At 49.7% G+C, this 12,443-nt stretch overlaps 1 protein-coding gene across 1 annotated transcript in view; it reads right to left on the reverse strand.

The window, feature by feature from the left end:
- Nucleotides 1–12,443, reverse strand: part of DPP6 (dipeptidyl peptidase like 6) — a 742,159-nt gene that overhangs the window by 20,160 nt on the left and 709,556 nt on the right. The window contains exon 18 of the mRNA XM_063099369.1: nucleotides 146–244. Coding sequence (XP_062955439.1) covers nucleotides 146–244 — 99 coding nt within the window. The remainder of the gene's footprint in view (nucleotides 1–145; nucleotides 245–12,443) is intronic.

The raw sequence follows: 12,443 nt of genomic DNA on the forward strand, positions 1-12,443 counted from the left end.
GATCTTGGTTCTGAACACAACAAGCTCAGGGCAGCACGAGCTGCTGGGCAAGGAGACCACCTGTGTGAGGCCGTGAGCCTTCCCTGCATGGCGATCCCAGAGACGTTTTGTTTTTCTTTTTAAAGGAGAAAAAAGCAGCACTTACTATAATCGTCAATCTCGATTTTCTTGTATTCTACTTTAGGCATCTGTCGGTCATTTACGGCTTTCTGCACGTGTTCATTTGTTTCTAGGTCAAAAATTTCTGAAAGAGAGAAAAAAAAAGATCACGTTGAGATTTAGTCATCCTTTACTGAATACCTATGTGAGCCGTCGGTTTTCATGTGCATCACACCACTAATTCTTACATCAGTCCTATTACTATTTTTATTGCACAGACCAAGAAACTGAGACATTGAACAACCTGCTCAGGTTACACGATGGAAAACCTAGTCTCACATCAGGAACCTGGGCAGATCGGAGATTCTCTCCACATATTAGGTTACCACCTCCTCTGTCCCCATAGACTTTTGTTCTGCATGACATTTCTCATTTACGTGTATAGGTTTTGGTATGATTCATCTCAAGACTGCTGGTTTTAGGAAAATCAACATTAAAATCTGTTAGGACAAAGGGTTTTCCAAATAAAGTGTCCATAATAACCAGGGAAGGAAGGGAGAGTAGAAACTAGAGTGTTATCTTTATTAAATTTTCCCACAAAAAAATGAATTCAGATTTCTTATCTTAAACATAAGGTTGTCTGGTCTTTGGAGACCTTAATTTGGATGGTTATATTCATTGGCATTAAAGCCACACGAGCAGCACGTTATGGTGTAGCGGGACCGACCATCCATCCTACCACCATGTCAGAGAGACTCAGGTAACCTCTGTGCCTGTGGCTTAGATGCACTGGATTTTTATTCTTTAGTTTGTAACAACACATAAATGCCCTCATTACGCTTTTCTCCAGTTGCAAGGAAGCCCCCTCAGGAGCCCAGTTCATTAAGCTACAGAAATGGCCATTCCCCCTTATTTCACCATCTGATCTGTAATAAAAACCATCTGCCTTCCTTTTTCCTTCTCACATTAAGCCTATATGTAAGGACAAGTTGTGGTTCATTGGGAAGGGAAATTTCATCTTCAAGGAGCTCTACCTTTGGCTCATCAAATCACTTCGAAACAGCTATAATTTGTGAACGTTTTAAAGAGTAAACTATTATCATAAACAATGTTACAATGAATGTTGAACCAAACTCCCATAATAACTCCCTTTAAAAAAAGCTACTCTAGGTGTATGTTGCTCAAAGGCAATTGGAGGTCAAATCATCATTCATAACAAGGAGACTCCAGGATAAGTGGTTTTATCTGTGGAGCAACATTCGGCTGCCAGCACCAACATCCTGGTGCGCGTTGATGAGCAGGGCTGGCAAATGTCTTTGGAACAGAGGGATGTCAAAGTTCCTGGTGCTTGTGATGAGAAAGGAAATAAACGAAAAATGATTTACAAGTTGCCGGACGCATATGTGACTGTTTAGCTGTGATAGAAAGGTAAGGAGAGAAATGGTGAAACTAGTTTCCAAGTAGGTAGATTTTTAAAGATCTGAAGTTGGACTCCCCCTGGGAAAGACTCAGAATACCACAGAGCATGCAAGAAATGGTGTCCCTTGCAGACACCAGGAAAGTATACCTGCCAGGTGCATGCGGTGACAAAGCCTAGGGGAGCCCAAGTAGCCTGACCTTAGCTCTGAGACCTGGAGAGATGGCTGGAAAGATGGCACGCTTGGCCTGTGGTCATGCATGCAGGCCAGGGAAGAAGTGCTCTGCCCCAGGTGGCACGTACCCCACTGCCTGCTGCACAGCCACGGCCTGTATTCCTAACATCTGAGACAGTACTCACTTTTGCTGAGTCCAAGTGCCCTCAGCCCTTTAACACGATGCTCCAGGCACACACGATCAGTTGAGAGGAGTTGGTTTATGAGGTAGTGACTCTTGGTTATTTGTGCTCTATTCACATCCACGGGGTGGGACGAGCTGAAGGAGCTCTGCGGCCTGATGAAAAGAACAGCGTCGTCCCGGCCCTTTGCTGTCTCTGGGCCTCTGCACTTGTAGCTCCTCATGTTTGGAAGGTTCTTGGCTGGTTCCTTCTCCTCGAAGTCAGGCGTCACCTCCTCAAAGAGAAGCCCTGGCCATCCTATCTCAGACACACTGTCAATCTCTCCAGATATACCTCACACCCCATGTGAGAGTTCTGGTCCTTTTCCCTACAAGGCATCAGTGTTTGGTTCCATCCCAGGGACAACATGCTCTAGTTTCCAGTATCCTGGGTAAACCTACTTGTGAAATCCAATCCATACCCTCGAAATCAGGCATCTTTAGACAGTGGCTGAGTCTGGGTTTTCACCCAAGTCTTTCTCCTTGTTCCCACGTGGCCCTTCCCCACGGCCCCGGAAAGGTCCTGAGGAAACTAAACAGGACTGAGAGGTCTTCCTGGGTGTCTCAGAAAGCCCAAAGGCTCTCGGAGGTCCCTGGGGTTCAGACATCTTGAGCAGCAAGAGTTGAAGGAATTGAGGCCTGTCAACCATGGCTCCCCACATGAGGCAAACAGAAATGAAACCAGAGCAAACTTTCATTAAACTGATTTCATTTCATGCTTGAAAGACTAATGATATACATAAATAATTATTCAATTAATGCTGGGGTTAAGAGGAAATTCATTGATACTACCAAAACCAAGCACGTTGTAGGAGACCAGCGCCTGGATCTCACGAGGTCATCTTGAAGCCTCAGCCCACAGGAAGTTGGCTGCAGCCCTTGGAGAACCTGTGATCTCTGCCACTCTGCCTGCGTACATGACCAGCCCAGGTGGATAACAGGTAAGGGACCTGGGGTGTGCAGGTGTGGGTCAAACTGTAGAAATGGCAGCTCAGGAAGAGCCATGGAAACAGCAGAACAGAGGAAGAATGTGTCTCCACCAACAAGAACAAAGACAGGCCCATCGCCACCCATAGCTTCTCCTTCCGGGGGCCCAGGAGGGCTTCAGCTGGAGAGGTTTGCTGGTGGCAAGGCCCGAGCTGAGCTACCACATTTCAAAATGGAAGAGAATTGGGATGGACCCTCTCACAGTCCATTAAAATATGCTCTCGTCTTCCTAGGTGTGCCTTTGAATTTAATGCTTCGGGCATTGCTCTGCAATCTCGAGTGTGGTTGTAGAGGAGCAATCTGAAACTCAGCTACAATGCTGTTTGCTGCCTGCTGAGCTAAGCTTGCATGGAGCTAAGAGGGCTCAGTCTCGCTACCAGCACCCCGTTACCAACTCCTGGACCTCAGAGCTGTGGCTCTGGGTGGGAACGCACCGTGTTCCAAACACTCGCTGACTGCACGGGCTGCATTTGAATAACTCCTTCCTCCCTACTGAAATCCCATCCTTCACAGAAAAGCACCAAAGCAACAGACTATTAAATTTAGTTAAATATTAGAGTTCTCATTTAATGGTTGCCCACACAACTGGTTTTATCAGCAGAGAGCTGGCTGTCCCACAGGGGAGTCGAGTTAAGCCATTTTATTTGTTCCCATAATTGCATTCAAAGAGGGCAGGAGCTCAGCAGAGAAATGAGGAAAGATTGGCATATTCCCTGAAGGGCTCTTCTTTTGACTTCGGGGCAGTGGGGACCTCCAGACTGGAGCATACAAATGGCGACTCCTTAATTAAATGTGAGCCCCCTAATATTTGGTGGAATTAGCTATTATCAGATATGGACACAGTGAAACCACAGCGACAAACGCCTGCTCTGGAGGCTGCTTCCCCGGCTGTGTGTGGCTGGCAGAACGTGGTGTGGCCCAGGAGCTGTTCTGAGACATGCTTCCAAGTCGCCTGGTTGGTTCAGAGGACTGTTGGAACCACCACTGTGCTGAACTGTGGAATATCAGCCACCGGATCCTAATGGAAACCAACAAGCAACTGACCTAAAGAGGAGAATTTAAATTCTCACATTTCTAGAGGAAGCGAAATTGCAGGATCCTGTGCATGCACAGAGATATATGCACGATTCCAGCATCGCCCTGCCGCGTGGGTCTGACCTCCCCTGCCTGGGCTATCTGCATCCTTCGTGGTCCCGGGACACACTGACAGCATCATGGCAGGTGTGTCTGCCCCCAGGGCTGTGCTGCCCGGGCCTATCCTAAGACCAGATGCAGGCCCCGTGCCTGCAGGAACACTTTATACTCACCCACCTTCACCGATGTCTCTTTTCTCTGAACTCTGCATGCTTAGTTGTTAGAGTCAGTGTGACACAGTTTGGGCAACGGTTACTCTTCTTGCCATGTCTCTTTTTTCCTCCAGCTACATTTGAAGCAACTTGAAGGCAGGTTCCACGTAAGCATGCTCTGTCTTTGGTCCTCTGGCACTGTGCTGGCATGAGACAGGTGTTTGAGGCTGGAGCAGTTGTGCATTGAATGGGCTGATACGTGTCCCCCACAACCCAGATTAGCTACATCACCATTTGGGAGTGGGGGCAGCGGTGGGCACAGTGCGAGTCGCCGAGAGCTGACATGTGTGGTGAGGCTGGCAGCCCCCTTCTAGTATCCCCTGGAAGAGAGGAAGAGGCATCCAGACGTCCCTGCAGATGTGGGGCACCAGGTTGGCATCTGCTCGCGCTCTATGTTGTGTTATCCAAACGCCAGCTCATCCACCAACGATGCTGTGCTGAGGTCTGCCATGAAGCCGTCTGGAAACCTGATCACTCTGCTCAGGAAGGCTCCCCATGAGTGCACCCCTGGGGTCTGGAAGACTTTCTGCAGATACACAGGCACACGAGGGCTGCAGGGAACCGGTTCCCAGGCCCTCCGCGCCCATATGTGCCCATCAGCAAATGACGTGCTGAGCGCGAATGTGCCTGCGACCAGCTCCAGGAAGCTTCTCCTTTGCCACAGCCCACTCCATCACAGCCTTACACACGCGTCATGAGGGATAGGCCAGCTCCGAGCCCCTCATCTGTCCCTGCAGGTGGGATGCAAACAAAGGTTGAGGGGCCACCGAGGCTGGGCTAAGAGGACCCCCAGTGTCACGGGGAACCCCTAGCAACATGGTTGGCTCCTCGTCCTTCGATTTTTAAAACTGAAGGGAAATCTAACAGCTGAAATTGGTAGATCATTAAAATGCTAGAAGGGTCACAAGATTTTGGTGCACACCTCAGAAGGAGCTCAAAAAAAGTGGCGTTGCTATAACAAAACGCCTCCTTCTCCTCGTGGTCATTCGCCTGGACGTGCGCTCTGAGCGACTGCGAAACAAAGGGGAGCAAGCACCGAGAGCAGGTGCAAAAGCAGACACCGTCCCGCCACGGTCCCACTCTGGAAATTACTAAGACCCCCCTGTTCATACCAGACTAACTGAAAAGACGGTGTCGCTTAGGGATGGGTGTCAGGGAAATCATTACTTTGTACATCAGGCAACGATCAAAGTCTGTCACACATTCTGGTTGTTTTGATGTGAACTGCTGATAATTATAATAATTCAATCTAGAAGAAAACAGGAAATAATTACAGCTTTATGGTCATAGGAAATTTTTTAAAAGACCTTTGAAAGATTTTTAAGCCTATATGACATTAGGACAGGATTCTGCAGTGCAGGGGTCAACAAATGGAATGCTAATAGTTCAAGGGGTAAAAAAAGATGTAAGATTTTTGACTGTTAAAGAAGAAACTGTTCAAGAAATGTTTGAATGGACAATGGCAGGTGTCCCATTACTGTAGTTAGATACCATAGGACTATGTAATGCTTTAATTTCAAAACGGAGATATTGTACCATATGCTGAAAGTATATCTCATGTACCTCTTTGAATTAATGAAGAAAACTTCAGGTGACAACTTAGAAGTGTGTAAGAGGCACATGATTGTTCAAAATTCTTTTAGGGATTCACAGGGCAAAGCTTTTGAGGGCTCCTGCCCCGGGATTCCTCAGCATGGACCTAGGTGCACAAATGCCACTTTATAATACAACTTTCTTCTTTTGGCCACCACGTTGCTCCTTGAAATATTTGAGAACTGTGGGTCCTACGTGTGAACTTGCCTGATGCATCATAATTAAGACACAGGGCTTCGATTAGGCACAGGGCTGGGCTGGAAATGATAAGTGTAGAGTGTTTGAAAATGATTCGTGTGTTTGCTGGGCAGCCCCAGTCCTGGTGACAGTCCCTATGGCTGGTTTTGGACCGGAGAAGACCCAGGTTTTGAGGGCCATAGCTGTAAAAAAGTTCCAAGACAGTTTGCCACCATCAGCAAAGGCCACACTCTCCCCTGCTGAAAAGAAATGGCAACTCTTCAACCCCCTGTTTCTGCTCGTTTCTCTTTCTTTCTTTCCTGCAGGGTCTTGAGAGAACAGCCCCCACTGGCTGCGCCCATTCACCTGGGCCCTCATCTCCACCGTCTGCAGCAGCCCCCTGCAGCCCTTCCTGCCAGCCGCATGGACCCTTCTAGCCCACCCTACATGCTGTGGCGCCCTGACACCCGGGAAAGGGACACCCGCTGCACCACTGCCTGGCCCTGCAGGGCGGGACGTGTGGCCCTTTGAGATTGCACGCCTGCCGAGTGTCCATGTCCCCTCGTGTCTGTGCGCCACATGCTGGCAGGTGGTTGCTCAGGAAGAAGGGGATGAAGGCAGGGACGGCTCCATCCCGTGCATGCAGAGAAGCAGAGACACGGAGCGGCGGGGTCCGTGCAACCGCACAGCCTGCCTGGATGCTGCTGGCCACGGAGTCGGTTCTGCCTCTTCACAAGGTCCCCGCCGAGGAGAGCAGGCGGGAGAGCAACCTATCTCTTCACGCTGGCGAGGAGTGGCCACCTGCCGCCTGGTGATGCACAGTTGGTGCCGCCTGGTGATGCACAGTTGGTGACCACACACGTGGCGCCGCGGGGAGCTCGCGGTGTGCCCGACCCCTCGGAGCTGCCACGTTCCCTTCCGTACTCACATGACAACCAGCGACGCGCTGGCTGTGCTTCCGCTGGTTTTCTCCCCCGATACCAAGTTGTTTGAATACCCAGGCACCAGACGAGTACACACTGGTCCCAACTATAATTACATTCTTAAGAATAAAGCTTTTAAATAATTCAGACTCACATCTGTGAACACCCCGCAGGCTCTGTTTGTAGAGAAGATTTTCTAAAGGGGAAAAAAGTCAAATATTCCCACGGTGGCTTTGGGGTCAGGCCAGGGAGAAGTGGAGAGAGGACAAAGAATTGTGAAACAGTAATCTCAAATTTCAGAGCGGGGCTGGAGTAAGATAAAATGAGGCAACGCCTTCAGGTCAGAGCCCCACTGTCCCAGGCTTCTCCTGTTGCCTGACACGCAGCCTTCCGATGGCCTGTGTCCTGGCTGTCCCCGTAACGCCTTAGCTGTCACCGAGGCTCCCCACGGTCTGCTCAGGAACCGCTGTCCTGGAGCTCGCCGCTGCAGGTGTGGCCTCTTCCCCAGCTCGGCCCACAGCTGCTCAGAAGCGCTCTTGACTCAGTGGCGGGGGGCTCTGCTGGTCCACGAACGCCAGGAGGACCCACCGGCGGTGGTCAAAGAGGTCGGTGTGGTGAGGGCACTACCTAGGTGACAGCGATGCAAAGGCAGAGCTCCTGGGTCCTGGGGACGACCCCTCACCCCCAGTGAGACATCTGGTACGAGGGTCAAGAGCAAGTGCTCTGGAGTCAGATAAACCAGGGTTCCCGTCCTGTCCTGACTTTCCCCACATGATCGTGGGTGAAGGGGATGTTGTTATAAGGAACAGATGTTGTCTGCAAAGCCCCTGCATGTGCTGACACACGGCATTAAAGGGTCGCTACAGGTGCATTAAACACAGAATAGTGGGTGCTGGACAAGAGGCATGGCATGCAGGTGAAGCAGCAGTGGCACCCGAGGGTACAGCTCGGGGCTCAGTCCTCCCCACATGGAGCATCACCCCAGCCTGTGTGCGAGGCCAAGCTTCTTCCCGTGGGGTGCCCGCATGGGAGCAGGTGCCGGTGCACACTGTCTCCAACGCGGGCTTGGCTGGGCTGAGGGGGTGTGTGAGGGGCAGAAGGCAGGACCGTGGGAGCAGGGCCACCTCTGCCTCTCAGGCTCATCCCATGGGAGTGCAGGATGGACAGGGCTCTGGAGTGGAGTGGCCCTCCAGACCACTCTGGTGGCAGGTGGCTGTGCAGTACGGTGACAAATGGAAGAATGGTTTCTGCTTGGGCCCCACTGCTCAATCAAAACCTGGTGCCACCACTTTCCAGCTGTGTGTATTTGGGCAAATCATCTAAATTCCTGTGCCTCAGTTTTTTAACTGAAAATGGGGATAATAACAGTTCCTGTCCCAAAGGCTGTTGTGAGGATAGAATGCGTTAAAACACATGAATCATTTAAACACGTCCAGCCCAGAGAAAGTACTGGATAAATGCTGGCTGCAGCCACTGTTGTTACAACCACTTCCCGAGACCTTGGCCTCTCTCTGGCCCCCTGACCGGGACACATTACTAAGCATCCAGCGAAACACGTACACACGGCGGGGTTTGCAGAATCTTAACGATGCAGACTGGGGGCAGCGCCGAACCTGCGGCATCTGCAGGATGGGATCGCTTCCTTGTTTGCCTTCATCTAACTCCTGGAATTTTCCCAGCGGCCCTTTCAATCATGCAAGCGCAGCTGATCTGAAACCTACCCGAGGCCCGAAGGCTGGTCTATGAAGCGCTGGCCCAACGCGGCTTTGCTGCCTGCCTGAGATGCACATCGACCTGCTTGCTGTGGGCCCCGTGCCCGCCACAGAGCCACCACGAGGCTTTGATGACGCCCAACCACACGGCAGACAAGACACCGCTGCATGCACCGGCTCAGGAGCACCGGGGACCTGCCTCCTCTCTTGGGACTTACCAGTTTGACAGACAAAATGAAAGCATGGGCGTTTTGTCTGGAGCAGACACAGCTGGGGCTGGCTGGGCCGTGGGTTCCCCGAGAGGACATCAGATGCATCAGAAGGTGAAACCCCACATCTCCCACTGACAACACCTGGTGGCAACGCCCGGAGTTGGGTCTGACATAACCACCAGGGCTGCAACTCCTGGTTCGTATCTTCTTGGAGGATCCAAAGCCTTTTCTGCAGCTGTGGGGCCTCTGAGATGGAGCAGAAGGAACTTGGGGCTGTACTCAGGAGGCCAGGGCTTTAGACTCCTCCTCAAAGAATTATTTGCAAGCCACATAATCTCCTTGAGACCCATACTGTGATTGGCACATAGTGTGCGTGCAGTTTAGGTTTATCAACAGAGTGAATTTAAAAATTCAGACCTTTTACTTAATCTTTTAAAAGTCTGAGCTCACTAGAAGATTTGCTGTGTGGCTTCTTGCTGTCTGTCCTTCCTTCTTTCTTTCCTCCTTCTCCTCTCTCTCTCCCTCTCTCAACTACTTTCTGCTTTCTCCTCTCACTGGAATTATTTGCTCTTGAGCAGCCATAATTCCGGCAGAAATAATGGCTTAGTGTCAGTATTCTTGCACTTAAACCTCAGTGTTCTTATCTGTGAAATGGGGCTAATTCTGCCCATTTGCTTCCCTCGTGGCATTATTACGAGGAGCAAAGATAAGAGAATATAGGTAAAAGTGCTTCGTATTGCACCATTATGTCTTTTTTTTTGTTTAATGTCCTAAGCAGATTCTAAGCTCTTTAAATGGAGGAACCAGGTCTCAAGCCTCATTCCTTCCCCTTGTCCTCTTGGTTCCGTGCTATGACCCCTCTCCTCTTGGTATCCCATGCCCATGTGCCCAATTGAAGAACCTTGCTCGGCTGGTCACCCTCCCACGACCTCTCGGGCTCTGCACCTCCTGTCTGTCCTCCTGGTTCCTTCTGGAGAAAGCCCTTGGACTGTGCGAGGGAAGTATCTGATCACTGAGCTCAGACCAAAGTGATCTATGCACAAATGGCCAACCACTGTCCACAATGTCACTCCTTTCACGGACTGGCAAAGGCAGCTGGTTGTCATCTATATTCACTGTCCTCTTCCTTACGAGATAGCGGCCACTAGTAGCGACCCATGTCTCATCTCCCTCCTTTCTGACATGCAGCTTCCCCTGCATCTAGGGGGGCACATGTGACAGGTTCTGGCCAATAACGCAGGCCATTCTACACTTCCATACAAAGAAACCCTGCACACTCCTCCCACCGTCTGTTCTCCCATCCACAGGGCAGAAGCAGGGGCCCCGAAGACGACGGGGTCACATGCGAGAAGGAACCGGCTCCCCCAGGCCTTCCTAAGGGAGGCAAGAGAACAGTGCAGCCAGGAGCCCAAATGAGAACTGTGCAAGTGACGCAGAAACCCCGCTTAGTGCTACAGGTTGAACTGTGTCCCTCAAAAGACGGTGAAGTTCTAACCCCCAGAACCTGTGAATGTGACCTTATTTGGAAATAGGTCTACACTAATAGCACTACAACCAACTCAGCCACACTTAATCATTCTTTACCCAAGTTAAAATCATGGTTTAAATCAACATTCTGAAAGAACTTGAACTATATTGACAACTAAAAATGGAAACAGGCAAGGTCAGAATGACATATCCCCAGAGTTTGAATTAGGCTACAGAAAAACCAGAGCTCAAATACAGCTCTATAAATAGTCTTGTAAAATAAATACAATAAAAAATTCAACGCACCACCCTGTGGCATAAATGCTGTCCAATTTCCAATTAATCAGCACTTTGCTGAGATAAAGTACAACGGTGTCACCTTTAGGTCCACTGTTAAATTTCATTCAGAGAAGAATGGGACATAGACATGCCATGCCAATCTCATCCTGTGTGCACAGTGTTTCTTATTTCTATTCCACTGTGTCCTATCTCTTTGCCTCTGGCAGTCACAGTCACAAAAGTGAAGCTCATATGCGAGCAGTAAATATACTTCAAAAGTTCCTCTTTGGGGCCGGCCCTGTGGCTCACTCAGGAGAGTGCAGCGCTGGTGGCGCTGAGGCCGTGGGTTCGGATCCTATATAGGGATGGCCGGTGCACTCACTGGTTGAGCATGGTGCAGACCACACCGTGCCGAGGGTTGCAATCCCCTTACCGGTTAAAAAAAAAAAAAAAACTTCCTCTTTGTTTATGGAGCTGCACAAAAGACACAGGAGACTGTCCAGTCTGTCAATATTGATTGCATTGATTGGTTAGTGCATCTAGTCAACCCAATAGGTGAAAAGCAGTGGTTGTCCGGTTTCCCAGCAGAGTTGCTACATCTCTGAGCCTTGAGAGCATTAGCACACTGCATCTGCTGGAGCGTGTCTGGTAAGTTCTTACCTGAGCTCTCTTCCAAAGCACTACGTTCACCCCACCCATACATCACCTTCTTTTTATAAATGGATTGAATAAGACACATTCTCAACAATGTTGCACGTAGCTGAGATATAGGTCTACTTCAGTTTTGTTCAAAAGGGAGCCTTGGAAACCAGTGATGACTTTATGCAGCACCAAGGGGACAGGATGACTAAATGTTTCCACGCCCTGAGCCTTCAAGCTCCTTAGAGGAGTGATCACATCCAGGCCTGAAAGTGGCTTGAAAGTCAAAACGCATTCCCCAAAGTAGGCAGTCTATTAACCTTTTGACTCAGGAGGATTAATAATAGCATCACCCAAAGAAGCAAGTGAAAGTATTTAAGTGAATGGCTTTTGTAGAAAGAGTCATGTATCATATTTTTAAAAGCACAGAGATAATTTTGTGTTTTTTATTAGACCATTGACTTTTAGAAAATTATTCAAATTTGAAATAATTATAGGTTGACAGGAAGTTGCACAACTCGTACATAGAGTCGTGAGTCCCCTCCCCCAGGCTCCAGGGGCGGCATCTGATATAACTGTAGTGCGACAGCCAAGCCAGGAAACTGACAGGTGCAGCGCCACCAACGAGACTACGCACCTTCCTCAATTTTTACCAGACTGTCGATTTTTTAAGAAGGGAAAAAACCTCACAAAATATCAGAAAATCATCCATGAACTCTTAAGTGTTAACAAACATTCAACATGAATAATGGACATTTTCTTAAGGAAAAAAGATGTCACAGTTAAGGGTCTGTGAAATATTTGTATTTTTTAAGTGAAAAACACAGTTAACGAGGTCTAAGCACGAGCATTTTTAAAAGAGCACGCTTGTACTGGGGCATGTCTGTTTGACCCTGTGGATGCCATGTCTTGGAGTAGAAGTCCTCGCCTAGCACTGCAGCTGGGCCTCCTGGAGGGCTCTGCACAGCCCATGCCCATCTGGGTGGGCAGCATGGGGGTGGAGGTGGGGGGGCGTGCTGAAACTCAGGCATTCAACTCTCCAAATCCCTCAGGGGACACCATCCCATCCTACATACAGCCCAGATCCCCAAACCTCGCAGGCCCCTACAACTCGTCTCCAGGTGAGATGAGGCATGGCAGCAGGTGCCCTTCTCACCCAGGACACCAGCCCCTGCTCCGGGGAGGATGACAGGAGGG

This window comes from Cynocephalus volans, chromosome 6 (genome assembly GCF_027409185.1).
Source record: "Cynocephalus volans isolate mCynVol1 chromosome 6, mCynVol1.pri, whole genome shotgun sequence".
NCBI lineage: Eukaryota > Metazoa > Chordata > Mammalia > Dermoptera > Cynocephalidae > Cynocephalus > Cynocephalus volans.